Here is a 21,665-nt window from a genome sequence, read left to right on the forward strand (position 1 = left end):
GCACATGCTTAATGTGGTGAGTCATTGTAGGTGCTTAACAACATATCTGCACAAAGGAATGCAAACACACTGCCCAAGATAAATCTTTCTAAACACTGAAGTAAAAGCCCATGCCATGTCCTGACACAATAATCATGCCAGAGACAAGACACATAAGATAGCATCAAAGCAAAAAACAACAATAAAATAGTGTAATTGAAAGTGTTTTCAATAATACTGTTGCAGGTGTGTTGCTTGCCACTTCATCTGTTTGCTTATTCATTGTAAAAAAACAAACATTTTCAATGTACAATCGATTGAAAGTTGGGCTTGTCAGTTTATGTGTGTTAATCATACATAGTTTTAAATATGGTTTAACAAGGATACAGCACTGGTCATTATTTGAAAAAATTAAGTAGGGAAGAGGCCGCTCAATTTTAAACACTGCAATATCAGCGTACGTTTTAGACACTGTCCTGTAAAATTAACCATGAATTATTATGAATTAAGTTTGCATCTTCTCCCTGTGTCAGTGTGGGTTCTCTCCGGGTCCTTCGCCTTCCTCCCACAGTCTAAAAACATGCGCTTAGGTTTAATTGGTGACTCTAAATTGCCCATAGGAGTGAATGAGAGCATGGGGGGTGTCTGTGATAGTCTGGCGACCTGTCCAGGCTGTACTCTGCCTCTCGCCCAATGTCAGCTGGGATCGACTACAGCCCCCCGTGACCCAAGTGCTGAATGAATGAATAAGTAAATTATTATTATTAATTATTATTAATCCAGTTCATCATGAAAAATCTAAATATTTGAACAACTAATAGTAGCCTATAGGAATATTTTTTTTTTAAACATTTGTTCAATCAAAGAGCCTAGGTTGATTTCATGCACTTTAGTTAGGAAAATGAGTTTGTAATTTGCTCTGTGTGCACTTACGTTGATTGTTTTGCCTGTCAACACCTCTAATTATTAGTTTGACTTCTGCGGTAGGTTATTCATTAAAAAAAAAAAATCCAGACAAGCATTTTTCACTGGACTACTCTGTGCCAACTACTCACACTGGTTCTACCTGCCTGTGCAGTGCAGTCAGTAAAGGAACGCCCTGCCTTGAATCTGGGTCGACAATCAGCCCACATCTTGTGATTTAAGAGAACTAGACAAGATACCAGAAAGTCTCACTCCTTCCTTATCTGCCATTCCATCACTGACACTGGCACTTCTTTACTCATCATGATGGAGACTGTTGTTTCACTTCTGATCTTACTTTCTGTTGACATTGTTTTTGTTCATAATAACTTAATAAATAATACAATAAATATACTGTAAGATAAAGAACAAATTATAAAATCTATAATCGTAGTTGTAAGACTAAGTCATGGTGAGATTCTTTATCATCAAATCATTATTGGGATGTGTGTTAATTAATTCACTCATTTGAAGTCATTATCCTTAAATGCTTGTCTGAACTCTGAGGTTGTCGGGTGATGGAGCCAATCCCAGCTGACATTTGACGAGGGATTTGGTGCGCCAGCACCGTAGCAAAATAATTACTCCGGGTGTGCACCATAAAATACCAGGTGTGCCAAATTATTTTTATACCGCATGAGAATAGAGTCAGGATGATTAAAACACGTCCACAAATATTTAACAAAACTAGGTCAAACCTATTATATGGCTGCATTTGATCAATGTGATTTTGTGCACATATTGGTAGAAAGAAGGCTTTCGTCCCTTTTAATACAAATCACAATACACTTTCTGATATAATAAACCCCTTAGCAATCTATATTGCTAAGGGGTTATTATGACTATAATTATTAATAATTATAATTAATAATTTAATTATTGTAATATTGACTGCTGTTGACATGCTTACGGTAAGTATATTGTGTCACTTTCTGTGCTTTTATGTGCTCGTAGCGTATGCTTGCTTCTCTTGCTGTATACAATTAACTCTTAAAGTTACACATGATGGCGGATAATTGACCGCATTATTTTACACCTACACTAGTTTTGCTTAAGCACTTTTATCTCTCTCCTTGTAGCAATTTTATTCTTCTCTGTTCTGTTAGCTACTTGTAATAAGTGTAGCATTAGTTGTGTTGGAGGTGAAGCTTAGTGAATTGGAAGTACGGCTCCGAAGCCTGGAGTCTCGCTCCCAGAGGAACAGTAGCGATTTTGCACCACTCTTTATTACAATTACCTTTGAAATTAAATGAGTGAAGTGAAAGCACTGTCCTTATGAGGCAAATGACAATGTGTTTGTGCTTGCTTCAGACATAGGACAGCTGACGAGCAGCCTCAAGCACCCCGCCCCCTGAACAAAGCAGGTAAGTCAGTCACATACAGACCCATGTGTAGAGCTGACCTCCAGCAGTCAGCCAACAATACGTAACCCTCCACTCCACTTCAACAGAGTACAATGCTACATTTATTTTGTGTGCTTGCTTGCAAAAGCACACTAACTACTATTCACCGGGACTATTTTTATTCTTTTTTTTCTTTCTTCCGTGTCATTTTTCGGTCAACTACTCGACTACTATTGGCCGCACATACACAAAAAAGGTATCAAATCGACTGGCTCGCCCATGACAAGTGTGCTATGACTTTTCTAAGGGTTTCGACAAACAGTTTTCAAATTATTGGGCAAAAACACGTCAAAAAATCCCCCCAATGTAACCCAATGGAGAGTCTAGAGTGGTGATGTCATCAAACAGAGTGTAGAAGGAGAGAAAGAATTGTCAAAATATAAATTTGAAAACTGCGCTCCAGGCCACAAATTTCACTCTACAGAAATAATTTATACATAGAAACGTAGGAAAATTTGTCCTCTCACCCACAATCCTCTGGTAAAGCTGTCAGAGTTATAGTTTGGGCGTAAGACGCAGAGATGCGCCAACAACACGCACAAACTGCCTCATTGAGTCCCATATTAAAAACGCAGGGAGATTTCTGACAAAAAGGACATGTAACAGTTTTTTTAGATCGCTCTAACAAAGCTATTTTAAAATTTTTATGAAAAAAAAAACCATATGTAGACGTTCAAATTAATAGCAGACCATCCCACTACTGTACGCACTTCAGGGGAGAAAGAGACGCACCGGCAGCTTTTCTACTCCAGCTATAGGGATCAGCACCTTTGACATATGGTTAAATTTTATACTGTAGTGTAAAATACAATCATATATTGCTTAACAGTACAATAGCGTCTACCTGTGCAGTTTGCAGCTTGAATGCTTTAATGATTTTTTTTATGTTTCATGGTTTCTTTCAATTTAGCCAATGAGACTGTTTGTCTTTTGTGTCATTGTGTTTTTATCTCCATGTAACGTTTGCAGGCCATAGCTGGTTTAGCTGGCTTCATGTTTCATACAAAAAAACAGCCTCTTATTCCTGTTTTGCTGAATCTGTTCTCCTTGACATCTGTGTTCACAGATCTGTGTCGTCCTGCTGGACATCAAGCAGCGGTTTCTTGAGGAAATTAAGCAGGGAGCTGTTTTGTTGGACAAAATAAAATACATTACCCCACTTGTGAAGATTTTATGTGTTCTTAAAAAGGAGATTGCTAACGAGTGGTTAAATGAGGCTACAGTGTTCGTCTGGGACATTAAACACGCCGGACACGGAAGGGAACTTGGTCTGCCTTACAGCCTCTAGTCCTGTTTTTCAGTGCTCTTGCAAACTCTTGTAGATTGCAGATTAGGTTAATAAACTATTTATTAGGCTATAGTATTTCTGGCTTGTCAAAATCACTGGTTAGCTTGCCGGAGAGTGTCTGAAACATAATGGTTGTGACATAGAAGTCATAATAATAATAATAATAACTTTATTTATATAGCAGATTTTAAAAACAGCAGTTTACAAAGTGCTTCGACAGTTAATCACAAGGAGAATGATGCCATAAGGCTAAAAACAATTCTTACATTAAAAGTAAAACAATAAGAGACAGAGCATGAACAATCACAAGACCATGGAGTTAGCATAACGTTAGCTTTTTACTTCAATCTGCCACATAGTGGTGTTCATTTGTGAAGATTATCCTGCTGAACTAAAAAACGTAAGCATCTGAAACGTATGTGTTTGCCACAGAGCTAATTTTTTTTGCAATCATCCCATAGGTCAGGGATCAGCAACCTTTACTAACAAAAGAGCCATTGTTGGCCAAAAAGAGGGACAAAACATGTTGGAATGGAGCCGCAAACCTTGTTTGGAGCCTTACAATGAATATTAAACAGCCTACTAAGTCTTAATTAGCCTACCAGCATTACCAATAGGTTATAATGAACATTTATTGGAATGGAAAGCTATAGCCTAGTTATGGAAAACTCAAAACTAGCTTTGAAGTTTACAAAATTTAGAGCTTAAGGCACCAGGGTGTAGACTTTTTTGTAACCTATGATGCACATTTAAGTTGACTAAAATGTCTAAACATTTTTAATACTATTAAGCTATACATTTTTACAACTGAAGAATACAAAAAGCTTTGGACCTACACCAATGACAAAGGAAAAAAATGAATGTAAAGAAATAACCATTTTATTTTCTATAAAAAATGTTCTCGCAGCCACAGAGAGCCAATGTAGATGGCCTGAAGAGCCACATGTCGCTCCGGAGCCTCAGGTTGCCTTCCTATGCCATAGGTACCCCATGGTGATTCTACTTCTAGGTGAGCCTACAAGAATATGTAATTTATTTTGCTATGTTTAGAACAAAACATGTTAGTAAGAATATAAATAAAAATGTATTCTGCATCTGACTTTTGGGTAGGCTTTTGCTCTGTACCCTGGACAGACACATAGAGACAGCTGTCATTCACAACATTCACGTAATTGAGAGTCACCAATTTTAACGTGTCACCCCCTGTGGGAGGAAGCCGGAGGACCCAGAGAGAACCCAAACTGACACGGGGAAAACATGCAAACAGAAGAGCCACATTTGGACTTGAACCTGCAACCCTTTTTCTGTGAGGTGAGCGTGCTAACCACTACTTCTGCCTCCAACACAGGGAAAGAAAAACAATGGAGAGACGTGCATATGAATGGTATTGTACCACACCTTCATCTGTCATGCCATTTTGTGCATTCCCATTCTTCTGTCATTAAGAGGACAACATTTTACAGATAGTTTCTCTGCAAGATATTGTCTTTGCTGGTAAACTGTTTTCATACACGCCTACTTGAAGCATTTCTGATTTACTGGCAGGAAATTAATTACCTTTGTTGAGGTTTGCATGTAACTCAAGTTTTCAACTAACTTCCAACCTATAATTAAACTGGGTATTGACTAAATATACAATTTTACAACGTTATTTTAATAATATACAAGATAAGAACTTTATATAAACAAAGTAGAGTATAGTGTGAAGGTGGTTCAGTCTTTTCCTATAGGTATACAGAAAATGAGTCTCTTTTAGAATATAACTTTGTAGATTTTTCAACAGGCCGGATCCAGGAGCAGGGAACTCTGGGTGCTCGATCCTATTCTTGCACACATACTGCCAACATCACAGTGATACAGAGCTGATTACATTTTTGCAAAGTTCAAGTTTGAATTCAAATCTTCTACTTAAATAAACATGGCAATTATCTTAATGTGACTTTAAATCTCAAATCACTGATTTCACAACAAATTAACAGATTCTGATGTGTGCAGTTTTATACTTTGCCAGTGTGTCATTGATGTGCGTGTTCTAAAATCAACTAAGTAGGCGAACACTTCAGCAGAAACAAAACAGAAACCAAACAACAGGGCTTCGGAACATAAAGTGTTCTGACTCATAAAGAACTTATTTAGTAACTTGTATTAACATTAAGGTTTAAATAAGGTTTAGATAACTAAAACTTTGTGGTTAAAGTTTGGGAAAGATCGACCTTATGGTAAGAAAACTAAATTAAAATATAGTAAAAATAAAAAAGTAAAGTTGAATTCAAAGATTTAATTTGTTGATGTTGGAAGCACCCCAAAAAAAATCCCATTCATTGTACAGGGGTGTAGGCAGAGATGGTTATCTAAAAGCACGAGGAAATAAAACCTTTTTCTGTCAACAGCCTCTTAAAGAACAAAGAAAACATGTTCTGCTCCTCTTTTGCTGTGGTAAAAACATTTCATTTCAGCAGCTGACACTGAAAGGTATTCCGTGCTGCAAAAACCAGGTTAAAATGATGTTTTGGTTATTTTATTTAATTCTGTTAACAAATTACTGGACAATTTTCCTCAAGGGGTCCAATGTTTTATGGCAGAACAAGTTCATGCTTTTCTCTAAAGGTGACCAGTGGTGGAATAAGTATTCAGAGAAGTATTCATTTCATTGTTAAATTAATCCAACTACAAGTAAAAGTCCTGAATTAAAAACTTCTTTCAGTAAAGTACAAAAGTATCAGCATCAAAAAGTAATTCAAGTATCAAAAGAAGTACTTGCTATGCAGAATGTTCCCACTCATATATATATATATATATATATATATATATATATATATATTTGTATATTTGTATTGATGCATATGAGTATTTTAATTTTGTAAAGATGGGGCTCATTTTAAGTACTTAATTATTATTTTTTTATTATGAAAATGTCTAATAACTTTAATTTGATCATGTTTTTTATGTTAAATCTTGACCTGAAAAGTAACTAAAGCTGTCAGCTAAATGTAGTGGAGTAAAAAGTACATTTGCCTCAAAATGTAGTGGAGTAGAAGTATAAAGATATATAAAATGAAAATACTCAAGTAAAGTACCTCAAAATTGTACTTGAGTAAATGTACTTAGTTACATTCCACCACTGAAGGTGACCATTGTTTTGAGAAATAAAATGACAATGAATATTCCTTTAAAACAAGTATCCTGGAAGTGTTCTTATCACTTACTGTTATTACTTAAGCCTTTGGTAGAAAATTACATCTCCTTATTGTTTCTGCGAAACAGTCCGATAATCTTCATTATTCTTCATGCACAATGGAATGTTTGCACACTTGTTATGAGGAAGCGATGAGATTTTAATCCATCTGATATATTCCTGTAACTGGTCAAACAACTGAAATATGGACCCGTGCCAGCTTTTGCAGCTGTATAAAGCTGCATCCCAGCGCTGCAGAATCTAACAGATGAAGACAGAAGAAGCACATATGAACAGGTAATACATTTATTCTCTATAAATTTGATGTTTTTAAACTGCTCTGCTGAATACTGAGTGTTCCTTAAAATGTGGTGCTGATTTCCAACTGAACTATATTGAGAGCTTAATTGAGAATATAATGATATAATTGGAGGCATTAGTCAGAGAAATGATTTGCACTCTGCACGGACAACTAAGATAAATTTAATTAATTAATGCAATGTTTTCATTTTCACAGACATCATATATCACCAAAAACACTTTTCTTCACCATTATTACCTCAGACACATTTACAGTTATGTTTGACAGTTATAAAACAGTTACATGTTAACATCTTAAAGAAAACTCCACAAAAAAACAACAAGTGATTTCTTTGAGCAGATAATTCCATATTTGCACATATTGTTTCTACTGTTTAAATTTTATATACAGTATTGCGCAATAGTTTTAGCAAGATGTGAAAAAATGCTGTAAAATTAAAAATCCTTTCAAAAATAAAAGAAGAAGAAGAAATGTTAATAGTTTATTTTTATCAATTAACAAAATGCAAAGTGAGTGAACAGAAGAAAAATTAAATCAAATCAATATTTGGTGTGACCGCCCTTTGCCTTCAAACCAGCATCAATTCTTCCCAGCATTTTTTCACACCTACTTAAGACTTTTGCACAGTACTGTATTTTAAAATATTTTTATTTTGTTGACTATTCTATTCCTTAATATTTTCTATTAAAGCAGCTGAAGTACTTGCCTTAATGTATATCTATATTTTGGTACTTTGTTCTTATGCACCAATAAATCAAACCAATAAATCACAGCACTTCTACGTGAAAACCTACTCTGCAATATATATATATATATATATATATATATGTATATTTTAATCTACAGGTGCATCTCAATACATTAGAATATCATGGAAAAGTCCATTTCCAGTAGTTTAAGTCAAATAGCCCCAACCAAGTATTGAGTCATATAGATTGACATACTTTTCAGTAGCCAACATTTCCATATTAAACATACTTTTTAAAATTGGTCTCTTGTAATATTGAATTTTTTTGAGAAATTGAATTTTAGGTCTTCGTTGAATATAAGCCATAATCATAATTAGAAGAAATTAAATAAACTTTTCTATGATTCTAATTTATTGAGATGCACCTGTACATCTGTATCAATATGTTTTTAAATCTCTAAACATCTTTTGTTGTTGAAACCATGAAACAAATTTACATGACTTTGCGTAATGGTTGAAGTATGCAATCTCAGAGTGCTTTCTAGTTTTTTTTCTCATATTTTGTCTTCTTGTTGTTTTTCTTATATTTCTTTTGGAATTTAATTGTTTATATTTGGTTGCCAGGTTTGACTTTTGAGCTTTGGAGAATGGCAAGTCAAATCTTGTTGCTTGTGCTGCTTTTCGGGCTCATAAGTAAGTTTTTAATGATATTTTTATTTGATGCATTAATGTAAATCCACTTATTTACTTCGTTCATTGATCTTAGCCGACTATGATTTGTATCCAATTATATCTTTGCATTTGTTTTCATAGGTTCTGTTACTCCTCAGACGGGTAAGTTGAAGTTTAATCTCTTAGTCAATTGTATATTCTCCTAACAGACCAGACATATAATCATTGATCATATTATAGGATCAGTTAGCAGGAATGAGTATGAGAATTAAAGGAATGTTTTAATCAGATATATCTGCAGTTTTCCCATTTCACGTAGACTAAGCGATGTGAAAAACATAATTCTTAAAAAAGTATAATGAGTTTAAACTGATAGCACACAATCAAAAGTATTGTATGTACAAAAAAAGCTTAAGGTGTTGAGGTTAAGGCGGTTCCAAACTTTGACATCGGAGGCGAGGGTTGGCTTTGCGCCGCTTTGAGATACTTAATAAAGTACATCATACCAGGCTGAAAGGCGGAGTTCCACTGCCCCCCTCTGGTAGCACCTGGCATGTGGTGCCAAGTGTACAATGCTGCACCTTTAACCTACGCCCAACAGTGATGTCTTGTTGTCAAGAGACACTATTAAGTACCTTTAGTTAAATTAATAAATCAGACATTTTTCACAGATTTGACTTAAAGTGTCCAAGTAAGCAAAGCCAGTATGCACATGATCAGGATCCTGGAACTGGCTCTATGCTTTTCCTGCTATGACATGACAAAATGTCTGTTTTAAAAAGGTCTATTGTTGTTGGTTGGTCAGTATATTGGATTAAAAGAGTCCACAAAAACACAAATAAGACAATGCATTTTTTTTTTTCATAAGTAGAATCACCATGGGTGTGATTCATTAGGTGTGGTGATCTAGGAATGTTAATAACACTGTGCAGGTTTGCCAATTGACATTTCCCAATGAGGTCAATATGGATGGGCATTCTGTCTTATCATTTAAATGTTTTTTTCTTTCTAGCATCTCTCTACCCGATCAGTGGAACAACAAGCGCCAGAGTAGACGATGGGAGCTCTCCTCGCATTTCCCTGCAACGGAATTTTGTGTATTTCGGACAAACCTATAGTCAGATCTATGTATGTATATTGAAATGTTGCTGTTGTAAATTTGCAAAAATTAAAAAATATATAATTACATGTATAAGAGATTAAAGGAAACATAATATTTTATGAAACTAAAAACATTTTATGTTTTCAACTTAAATATTTTATGCATTTTAAATAATTATTGCAGTAAGTTGTAGTCAATATACTAGTGCACCTAAAATATGGTTATCTACAAAAAATACCAAAGCAATAAATATGTTTATTCTTAAGTTTAGTTGATGCCTACTAATTCTTTGTTAGTAAGAACCGGTATATTTCTTTCCAGGTAAACCACAATGGACACCTGACTTTTAGCAATTCGTGGAGTAGGTACACAGCTCAAAGGTTTCCATTACATGGAACCAGAGACCTCATCGCTCCATTCTGGACAGACATAGACAACAGAGGAAATGGTCAGATCAACTACCAGCAATACACCAGCGGCAGTGTCCTCCAACGAGCTACACAAGACATCAATCAGTATTTTCCTGGGCTGACCTTTAGTGCCAACTGGGTCCTTGTTGCAACATGGTATGAGGTGGCCTACTACTCATACAGTGGAACAGTAAGTCTTCTTCATCTAAATGTGGCAATACATATGGTGTGTACATTTAGTTTACCTTTTACTGTATTTACTATAATAATCACAAGTTCATTTTTTACAGCGTACAACTTTTCAAGCAGTCTTGATCTCCGGAGGTCAGTATTCATTTGTGCTGATGAACTATGGCGTAATAGCCCAAACCCATCGCAATGTACAGGTAAGAGCCAATAAAATTATATTCAATGTACTAAAAAACATAATTTTAAATTGATGCCATACATATATAGAATTTAGTAATAGCAATGCAAAAAAAATTGTATTAATCAATGTGACATGTACTTCCAGGCTGGATTTGACACAATCGGATCCGTTCACCATTTCACCATCCCTGGATCATTCTCAAGCTCTGCAACAGGCCCTAACTCAGTTTTCCCCCGAACCAGCAATGTCAATGTACCTGGGCGCTGGGCTTTCCGGACAGACCATGGGTCAAGAGGCTGCACTTTCAATGGTAAGACAGAACCAGAGTGTGGACACCATAGACACTTCCTTACACTAATGTGAATATGTGACGACCACTCAATGGAGATAAAGAATTTTCCTAAAAAAAACAACAAAAGAAAACTGCATAGACTTATACAAAGATAATCCCCTCAATCATCACTTATGGCCAACAAGAAGTGTGTGGCAGTGTGTAGCCTGTATAGTTTCTTCTCATTTTGCTGTGTTTGGGATGTTCCTGGGCTGACTTCAACTAAAGATTCCACCGGTTGTTATAAAAATTTAAAAAAGGCACCCAAAACTTAGGAAGTTAAATAGTTTACATTGTGATCGTGTTGTGTGTGTTGAAGTCAGTGCCTTTCAAAGAACTGTTATGTTTATTTTTTTCAAAGGTCAAACTGTGCAGCTGGGTGATACATTCTGGAGTGACAGTACCTGTGCACAGAAGTGTACCTGCACCTCAGCAGGCCTACAGTGTCGCAGCGAACCGTGCACCTTTTCCCAAGTCTGCCAGCGTACTGCCTTTCAGTTCGCCTGTCGGACAGTCCGGAGACGTACCTGCACCATAAGTGGTGATCCACATTACTACTCCTTCGATAACAAAGTGTTCCACTTTCAAGGCACCTGCACTTATGTTCTCTCTGAGCAATGTGGTCTTGGGTTGCCTTACTATAGAGTAGAGGGCAAAAACGAGCACCGGGGCAGCACTAGAGTCTCTTGGACACGACTGATCAAAGTGCATGTTTACAATAATACTATTGAGCTTGTTAAAGGACGTCGTGGTGTAGCTAAGGTTAGTAATGAGAATTCAGTCTTCACTGATTGTAATATTTGTATTTATTTCATATTTTTACAACAATGTCTTTGCTGGTGTTCTTACAGGTCAATGGCAACTTTGCAGCCACTCCCATCTTCCTGAACAACGGCACGATCCAGATTTATGAGTCAGGTTTTTCTGTTGTTGTGAGTACTGTCTTTGGCTTGAAAGTATCCTATGACGTCAACCATTATGTCAGGATCAGTTTGCCCTACACCTACCAGAATGCAACATGTGGCCTGTGTGGAAACTTCAACAATCACCCTGAGGATGACTTTCGAACCCCGCAAGGTGAGCTTGTGAGCTCTGATGTGGTTTTTGCCAACAGCTGGAAAGCAGAAGGAGACACAGAGCCTGGTTGTGAAGCACAGTGTGGAGGTCTGGACTGTGCTTCCTGCACAACGGCTCAGACAACTCGATACAGCAGCAATGCCCATTGTGGTATCCTCCGGAGCAATACTGGACCTTTTACTGTTTGCCACGGACAATTTCCCCCACAGAACTTTGTAGAGAGTTGTGTGTATGATCTGTGTGTTGGAGAAGGGTACCAACCCATCCTGTGCCAAGCCCTAAATTCGTATGCAAGTCAGTGTCAGCAGAATGGTATACAGCTGCCAAGCTGGAGGAGACAAGGCTTCTGTGGTAAGTCTGTCAGTCAATAAATTATATTTCAAATAACCTTTTGGGTAAACTGTTCATTATTATAAGATCAATGTTTTATTTATTTTGTCTAGAAATTCCCTGCCCAGACAACAGCCACTTTGAATCCCAAGGCACAGGATGTCCAGCTACTTGTGTCAATCCCAATTCTACCCAAAACTGTCCTCTCCCTGCTCAGGAGAGCTGCATCTGCAATTCAGGTTACATCCTCAGTGGTGGGGTCTGTGTCCCTCATGCTGAATGTGGCTGCAGCTTTGAGGATCGCTACTACCGCTCTGGAGAATCTGTAATTCTAGATAATGACTGTGGGAGACGTTGTAGCTGCAGTTATGGCTCCATGACTTGTCGCTCCCATGGTTGTGGTCAATCAGAGTCTTGCAGAGTGGAGGAGGGAGAAAGAGGATGCAGACCTAACAGCTATGAAACGTGCTGGATAAGAGGCCCAGGGTCATATCACACATTTGATGGAGTGACATACCAGTATCCTGGGGCATGTCGATTGACTCTTGCCAAAGTAATGGGATTGTCTAGTCACCCACATTTCATGGTGACAGCAGAAAAAGTGCCCAGAGGCCAGCAGGGTTTTGCCAGGTTGCTAAAGTTTGAGGCAGAGGGAACACAAATTTCCATCGAAATGACAGGTGGCAGCAACGTTTGGGTGAGTCACAAATATTTTGAGAGCTAATATAGTGAAATGAGTGGTGACACCACAACATTTTTTGTTAAAAATTGCATTATCTCTGTCTTACATGCACCATATAACACCTATCACCCATGAAATCTGACACTGGCTGTTTAAATAACCCTTTAGCTTGACGGTCAGCGGATCAGACTACCATTTAGCTCAGCGTCCAATCGAATCCAAATCTACCACAGCAGCATTCACAGTATCATCCTTCGCACCTCCTTTGGTGTGACTGTGCAGACAGTTTGGCCTCACTTTGTGCGCGTCACCGCACCCAGTATCTACAGTGGTTCACTGGGCGGACTCTGTGGTAATTACAATGGTCACCCACACGACGACTTCCGTACACCAAATGGCATCCTGGTCAACAGCTCTCAGGACTTTGGTGACAGTTGGAGAGATGGCTCGCTCGCTGCACACTGTGTGGAAAGGGCAGTGAATCCTAACCCCAGAATAGATTACAATTCTAGTGAGTACTGCGGCATTCTTAGCTCACCGCATGGGCCATTTGCCCAGTGTTGGGCTATGGTGGACCCAAGGGAGCATGTGGATGCATGTGTGTACATCATTAGTGCTTCTACAGATCCAGCATCAGCGCTATGTGAGGTCCTCCGAGATTATGCACTAATATGTCAACAGAAGGGCGTGAGACTGGGAGACTGGAGGAATGAAACTGACTGTGGTAAGCACTCTGCATCCTTTTGGTATAGGTAATTTTGATATAATATCAATGAGTTTCCTGAATCAATTGCTATGTTTTTCTCTAGATCAAAGCTGCCCTCTGAACAGTCATTACGAAGTCTGTGGAAGCGATTGTCCTTCTGCCTGCCCCAGCCTCTCTTTCCCTTTCACCTGTGCCACTGTGTGTCAGGAGGGTTGCCAGTGTGATGATGGTTTTGTTCTCAATGGCGACCAATGTGTGCTACCAACAGCCTGTGGGTGCTATCACCAAGGACGCTATCGCCAAGGGGGGGAACAGTTCTGGAATGGTGAAGAATGTCAGAGCTTGTGTGCCTGTAATGGCACTACAGGTTTAGTCCATTGTCGCCAGGACTCCTGTGGTCCCCAGGAGTCCTGCCGTGTGGTCGAGGCTGAGTATGGCTGCCACCCCAACCCTCATGGCACCTGCTCTGCCTCTGGAGACCCTCACTACCTCACCTTTGATGGCAAGGCCTATGACTTCCAGGGAACCTGCCGTTATGTGTTGGCAACCCCTTGTAACGCCACTGATGGACACCATGACTTTTCAGTGGAAGCTAGGAATGAGCAATGGAGAGGTCTGACGGTGTCAATCACAGCTGACGTTTTCGTAAATGTTTGGGGCTATGAAGTGCATATGTCGAGGCAGAGCCACGGTGTGGTAGAGGTGAGTGACACAGATTTGAAAACTGTGAAGACATTTGTTATTGAATAATTACTCTGACTCTACTTATGTATGCTGTATTCTATTTTTTTTTTTACTACTCTGCACCAAGCAGCTGTCATTTTTGAAAGTGCCATATAATTTGAACACAAATGCATTGTTCTTCAGATTTTGTTTTTCCAATGTTACAGGTGAATGGAGTAACTAAAAACTTACCTGTTCTCTTGAATGGAACTCATGTTTCCATCTATGGAAGTGGATCTCGCACATTTGTTGATGCTGATTTTGGCCTGAGAGTCATGTATGATGGATCGTATACAGTGTCTATCACTGTGCCTCCAACCTACAGGTATATGCAATTTATTTTAGTCCATGATTGAATGATTTAGTTTACATTCTAAATGATACAATTTATTGCAAAAAATTAACACAAGTAGCTCCAATCTATTGACAAACTGTATTTACTTATTACCATGAGTACAGAGGAAAAACATGTGGACTTTGTGGAAACTTCAATGGCAATCAGAATGATGAGTTCCACACCCCAACTGGAATGATGGTCAGCACTCCAGATGAGTTTGGAAGAGCTTGGAAAGTGGCAGACAACGACACCTGCAGTGATGGGTGTGGCTCCTCCTGCCCACGATGTGCAAATGTGAATGAAGGTCCTGCCAGAGCCCATTGTGGGTTGATTCAAGCAGCTGACGGCCCCCTCAGCTTCTGCCATGAGCAAGTGGACCCAGCACCATATTTCAACGACTGTGTGTTTGACGTTTGTCTTGATCTAAATCAAGCCCAAGATCTTCTCTGTAGGGCCATTCAAACATATGTCAGTGCCTGTCAGTCTGCTAATGTTCGAATCTACCCTTGGAGACAAAACACAACCTGCAGTAAGTCAACAAGTCAATGTGTTTATCTACTATACAAACAGTCCAGGAAACCATCAAAGAAGGGTTTTCCAATAAAAAGTCTCTTGATGTAGTGCATCAACATATAGGCTTCTTTAATTGACTGTAGTCAATCATTTTTTCCCATCTGACATCCACCATTTCTTTCCTCACTTATCAAGGACTTGACTGTCCAGCCAACAGTCATTATGAGTTGTGTGGTACAGACTGTGGCCACACCTGTGCCAGCAGCACTGATGCCACCTGTGAGCAGGTTTGCTCTGAGGGCTGTTTCTGTGATGAAGGTTTTCTCAGGAGTGGGACGAGCTGTGTCGATGTTGAAAGCTGCGGCTGTCAATATGACGGCTTCTACTATAACGTAAGTCATATAGCTGTAAACTAATGAAATATTGGGTCACTGTGAAGATCACATCTTTCATGCATTATGAGAGCGTTTATAATGCTTCATGACTACACTCATAAAATCACATAATGCCTTTTGATGGGCCATATCAAAACTAATATCATAATGTATGCCTTATGATAAGGTTTCATTGTTGGTGGAAAGAAACATTTCATGCATTTAAAAGAATCTGAACTGTATTATCAGTGATTATTATGTAGGATGGCAAAATATTACAAATCTTGAATAGTTCCATAAAACCTACATCAAATATTTAAAGTAAGAAAAGGCTAAACACACTTTGTTAGGCTTTATTTTCACTGTGTTGGAAGATGTTCTCTACTAATTGCTTTGCAATAATTTGAGTTTTAGTCTGTATGTTCTGATACACAGCCCACAAGTTATATAAATGTGTATTACTTTACAGTGTGGATATTAACATGTTGCATATATTTACAAAGAATAAAATAGACAATAGCAATTTTGAGGATAAAGGAAGATTTATTATCACTTTAAGCTCTGGTCTACTGCTAAAATAATTTTTGACTATTACATTTCATGAAACAATTTTGCAAACATGCAAGTAACAAGAGTGAACACATGGCAGAAAAGAATGAAAAGTCAGGTTTCAAGCAATGTAGCTATGTGGCTATCGTTTTACAATAAAAATGTGAAATCATATATTTGCACGTGTTATATACGTCAAAAAACAATTTCAGTGTCATTATGACATTCTCCATTTGCCTCAGCATCCTTTTGTCTTTTTAATGTATAGCACATGCTAAATTTGATCATCTATGCGTCTCTTTCACTCACCTTGCAGGCTGGTGAGTCGTTCTGGACAGAGGGTTGCACCCAGCGATGTGAATGCCATGCTCCCAATGACCTGCGCTGTTCTGCTGCATCTTGCACTCCTGCACAAGAGTGCAGCATCAGACATGGCCAACTAGGCTGTTTTGATGCAATGTCTACTTGCACTGTGTGGGGAGATCCACACTACATCACCTTTGATGGTGCAGTGGCTCATTTCCAGGGCACATGCTCTTATATCATTACTGAGAGTGTGAGCCACAGCGACAGTGACACACAGTTTCAGGTAGTAGCCACCAATAATCACAGAGGAAACAACCGTGTGTCGTTTGTATCAGCCGTGGATATACACCTCTCAAATCAGGCAGAGAGTGTGACTGTCAGGATTGGAGCCAACAAAAGAGTGCAGGTAAACCTGATAGTACTTGCAACATAAACAACTCTCTATATTTGTTTGGTGTCAACATAGGTAACAACAAGAGCCTCTTGTCCGTCTCTCTCGAAACTTTCATCCCTCCAGGTAAATGGAAGTGCAGCGTCTCTTCCAACCACTGTAGGAACATTAGCTGAGGTGGTAAGAGAGGGAAGCTACATAGTGGTCGATGCCATTGACTTGGTAGTCCAGTTCGACGGCCGAAGTACTTTACTGGTCAGACTGGGCCAGCATCATCGAAATAAAGTCACTGGGATGTGTGGAAACTTCAACAACAACCCTGCAGATGACAAAGTCTTGCCAAGTGGCACAACGGCACCAAACGACAATCAGTTTGGACACAGCTGGAAGTCAAACACAAGCCAACCAGGGTGAGCTGTTGTAAAAGCAACTTGTGTATTGTATTCCACAGACAAGTGCAATATCATCCATTGCCAATCTTTCACTACATAAAGAAACAGTACAATGGTACTTAGACCAACGCTAAACGCATAATGTCTCTTCTAGATGTGGATCCACAGATGACAGGAGTGGTGGTGGATTGAACGACTGTCCCTTTAGGGAGGAATACTCTGAGCTCTGTAGTGTCATCACCAACAGTAGCGGTCCATTCAGTGATTGCCACCTACACTCCAACCCACAGCCATTTTTCACTTCCTGTGTCTATGATCTGTGCCTCTACACTCCAGCCAACGGCATGCTGTGTTCTGCAGTCTCAGCCTATGAAAGAACATGCTCAGTTTTGGAGTTAAACATCCCTGAATGGCGCTCCACTTTGCAGTGTCGTAAGTTTGCACTGGGTTCATGTAAAGTTAAGATAATGATTTTTTTTTTTTAATCGTTAGGATAACAGAGCCTAGACATTTTTCCTACCTGTAAAAGATATTCACTATTACTTCTTTTGTTATAGTTTTTACTCCATGTCTCATTCTTTCTGCATTATTTCCATAGCTGAGTCAGACCCCTGTGAACAGCTGGACTGTGCAGAGTATGAGTGGTGCGGTGAGAAGGACGGTGTGTACGGCTGTTTCTGTGATGAGCACCACCATCGGCCCAACAATGAGAGCTATGGTGAGAGCAGACGTTTTAAATTACTGCTTTGTTTTCTTAGATTACGGAAGTCACATATTTAAGATGAGACACTGTAGACACTGCCACATAGAACAACAACACTATTTGTGAAATACACACCAACCAGAGCCAAGAACAGGAGGATCCACATTTTTGTTTATTATAGTTCTTTCTTCTCTTTTCCTCTTTTTTACCATGAGATCAGCTATACAAAAGCTACAGAAACATCTTTTTAAATTGCTATCACTCTTCCATAGATTCTTCAATCACTTGTGTCAGTAGTACAGCCACCATGTCCGTGTCACGCTGCCAGCTGTTTGAGGCTGGCTTCCATCCTGCTGCCCTCCATCTCCGAGATGACTCCTGCAATGGGACTATCCAGGACGGACGACTGGTGTTCAACTTTAATAATGACAATCATCTGTGTGGGACCCTTCTCAGGGTATACTATCAACTATTATATTATAAACACAGACAAAAAAATAATTGATATAAACATTGTCCATAAGACATATTATAACTACAAATAACTAATAGCATTTTGTTTTTTAAATGTTCAGAGCAATGGAACCCATTTCATCTATGAGAACACCATCCAGGGCGATGTGGACCCTCATGGAGGTGTAATCAGCCGCCAGAGAAACATTCACCTGCCCTTCTGCTGTGAATACCCTCTGACCCAGGCCCTGTCTATGGCTGTGGGCATCAACCCCGTAGAGAGGTGACAAGACCTGAAAGTTTTCTTTACCGGAACTAGCATTGTCTTGCTTTTCTTCCGCTCTGTGTCAGGATTACAGGCGAGGTTGCTCAGTTAAAGTTACACAGTTGCTCTGTTATTCTCCAAAAGATCAATGCTAAGTCAAAGAAAAGGAAAAAGAAATTCAGGGAAGTCTGCCCGTTCTGTAAATGTGATAACATTAGAGATTGCCAGCAAGAATTTGCAGCCAAAAACCTGCCAGTGAATTGTTCCTTGTGTTGTTTTTTGTAGCATTGTGGCAAGGAAGCTTCCATCAGGCCATGGACAGTATCAAATGAGGATGATCCCTTTCCAGGACGCTGGCTTCCGCTTCCCCCTGAGCAGCAGCAGTAACATAGAAATTGAAATTGACCAGAGGTTGTATGTGGAGGTGCGGACAGAAGGAGTTGATGCACGACAGATCTCCACCATTATAGACTCTTGTTGGGCGACACCGGTCAACCTCGCCAGCTACCCTGTCCGCTGGGATCTCATCATGGAACAGTAAAGCAGCTATTGATACTTCATCTTGCCCTAGCACACTGATCACTTGTTTTTAGCCCTAGAAAAACCTCTCTTCACTTGCTTCAATCATTCTCTCTTGTCCAATTTAACTATGTTTACAATCTGCCTGGTAAGATTGTGACTTCTACCATCTTTCCTGTCGTCCAGGTGTCCCAACGAAGCAGATGGCACAGTAGTGATCTTTCAGAACGGCGAATCCACTGTGTCCCGATTCTCCTTCAAGATGTTCACCTTCACCAATTTCACCACCATCTACCTGCACTGTCAGGTCCACCTGTGTCTTTTGAGACACAACAACTGCACAGCTGTAAGTCTAACTGTTTTGTGTGTGTTTTTGTAGTGATTTCTTATCAATTGTCAACAGATGCATCAACAAAAGCCTCTTATGTTGTTTTCCTCAGCGCTGCTACCCAGGTTACCACAGACGAGTTATGAGGGACGTATCCTCCTACCATGACACGACACACATCTCAATGGGACCGCTCGTCATGGCACCAAACAGGATTGGTAAAGCTCTCTTATCTTCTTATATTTTTGGTAATTTTTTTAGGTACATTTTATGAAAACTTTGATTCTTCTCTTGCAGCCAGAAACGTGAAATCGAGCAGTGCTTCAAGCCACCTGACCTCACTGGTGGCCCTGCTATTCAGTTTGCTGACTGCCAAAACTCTGGTCTAGTGCAGTCAAACATGATACAGATTCTACAGTCACTCAACATACATTTGCTTTTTGATTGCATTTCTTCCTCTTGTCGTTCTGTTTTATGTTTGTGGTCTGTGTAAAGTAGATGTAATTATCACTTTACAACAGTAGAGGATGCCAATCTGCAGCATACTAAAGTTGAAGCCACTTGACCTTTTGTTGTATTTGCTCTGTATGATGTTTATCATTTGTATTCTTAGTTTCTTAAAGGGGTGGTTATAATTAAATCTGTGTCATATAAGAAGCAATCATGTCTGCAACTGCTCTCAAGGTAGCAAACAGACTTTCTTTCTAAATAAGTTCTGTGCGGTGGATCTAATATGTGCTGATTTGAAGAGTGATTCATGTGGATGGAAGTTACAGATACTACAGGGATTAGTTAGATAGTAACAGTGAACAACTGTTTATCTGGTTCAGAATATTTCTTAGACAAATGCTGTTTAAATAACAAAAAGCCAGACCCTCGGTGAGGGACAAGGCAGAATAATTGACAAGGAGCCAGTAAATAACTAACAGTCCATTTCTTTGCATTATATTATGATCATGATAATCACCCCTCACCACCCTCCGTGGCCCAGCTGGCAGGCCAAAGCAGTCAAAGCTAAAATTAAGTAACCCCAATGGGAATCTAGCTGTTTTTTTTACTGACTACAATCATCTTTGTGTGAATGGGCTGATGTATTACATGTAGCATACAGTCATGGAAAAAAATATTAGACCATTGCTTTCTTCAATGTCATTTCATGTTCATGTTGATGCCTGGTACAACTAAAGGTACATTTGTTTGGACAAATATAATGATACCAACAAAAATTGCTCATAAGACTTTTATTTAAGAGCTGATAACTAGCCATTTTCCATTGTTTTCTTGTTAATAACCAAAATCATTATCTAGAAAACAATGGCTAGATATCAGTTCTTAAATTAAACTCTTATGAGCTATTTTTGTTGTTATCATATTTGTCCAAAAAAATGTACCTTTAGTTGTACCAGGCATTAAAAGAACAAGAAAGCAAGGAGAAAACAGGGGTCTAATATTTTTTTCCCATGACTGTATAAGATGAAACTTATGTCATGATTTGAAATGTAATCTTTTGTTTTTTTTGTCTTCGTGGCTTGGAAATTATGAGCGAACTAATAAATAACTTGATCACAACTTTGGCACACTTCTCTTTTGTGATGTAGACATGCTAATCTTTCAGTTAAATTAAGCTTGACAGTTATTTAGTTCAGCATTATAAATGACCTTGGTTACTGAGCAGGGACCAGCATCAGCTCCTCTCAAAAGTTGTAAAGGGGGTAAAAAAAAAATGTCTTTAATCATCCTAAAAACCAAGGATAGCTGAAAACCCCATTCACTCTTTGATCTTGAACAATCTTTGGACCATTCCGTTTTTTGGTTTTATGTATGCAATATTACTTACAGGAACAGTGGCATGTTTGCTTTCTTCTCATCACTTCTTATCAGTGATTTCTTTGAAAACAATCCAGGGCTTGGCTTTTGAAAGCCTTGTAAAAGGTATAAAATTGTTTTAAACGTGTATCTATTCCAGTAAGTTCCCCCCTTTTCTTCCTGCAAGCTGAAGAACTGTTTGTAAAGGGGAATCGAGGTCAACAGAAGTTAATCTTAACTACCCCAAATGAGGAAATAATTTAATACTGTTACACAACCACATCAAACAAAAGACTTCTTCAGAAGTGGATTGTAAAAAGTATAACTAGCCTGACAAAGATGATCATAAAAACTGTGAAAACAATATTACCATAAAATTAGAAAACAGTATAAATCTTCAACAAACTACAAAAACATTCAAGCTACTAAAACTGAAGAGTACAATAGATGTCACACAAAAGATAACGGGCTACTTTTACACAAGATAAAGGATATCAGTGATAACAGT

General features: G+C 38.7%; 1 protein-coding gene across 1 annotated transcript; it reads left to right on the forward strand.

Annotated features, from left to right (window-relative positions):
- The first annotated feature begins 8,465 nt into the window (after positions 1–8,465).
- Positions 8,466–20,461, forward strand: LOC131959897 (alpha-tectorin-like). Its single transcript, XM_059325120.1, has 24 exons — positions 8,466–8,508; positions 8,626–8,652; positions 9,503–9,618; positions 9,914–10,192; positions 10,293–10,388; positions 10,517–10,682; positions 11,065–11,465; positions 11,555–12,131; positions 12,224–12,807; positions 12,961–13,516; positions 13,602–14,200; positions 14,389–14,546; positions 14,681–15,087; positions 15,267–15,463; positions 16,311–16,706; positions 16,818–17,101; positions 17,238–17,515; positions 17,682–17,801; positions 18,059–18,243; positions 18,362–18,522; positions 18,790–19,041; positions 19,210–19,369; positions 19,464–19,569; positions 19,649–20,461. Exons 1-24 carry the CDS (start codon positions 8,466–8,468, stop codon positions 19,738–19,740), a joined length of 6,240 nt encoding a protein of 2,079 aa, XP_059181103.1. The 3' UTR covers positions 19,741–20,461.
- The last annotated feature ends 1,204 nt before the right edge of the window (positions 20,462–21,665 follow it).

This window comes from Centropristis striata, chromosome 21 (assembly GCF_030273125.1).
Source record: "Centropristis striata isolate RG_2023a ecotype Rhode Island chromosome 21, C.striata_1.0, whole genome shotgun sequence".
In the NCBI taxonomy this organism is placed as follows: Eukaryota; Metazoa; Chordata; class Actinopteri; order Perciformes; family Serranidae; genus Centropristis; species Centropristis striata.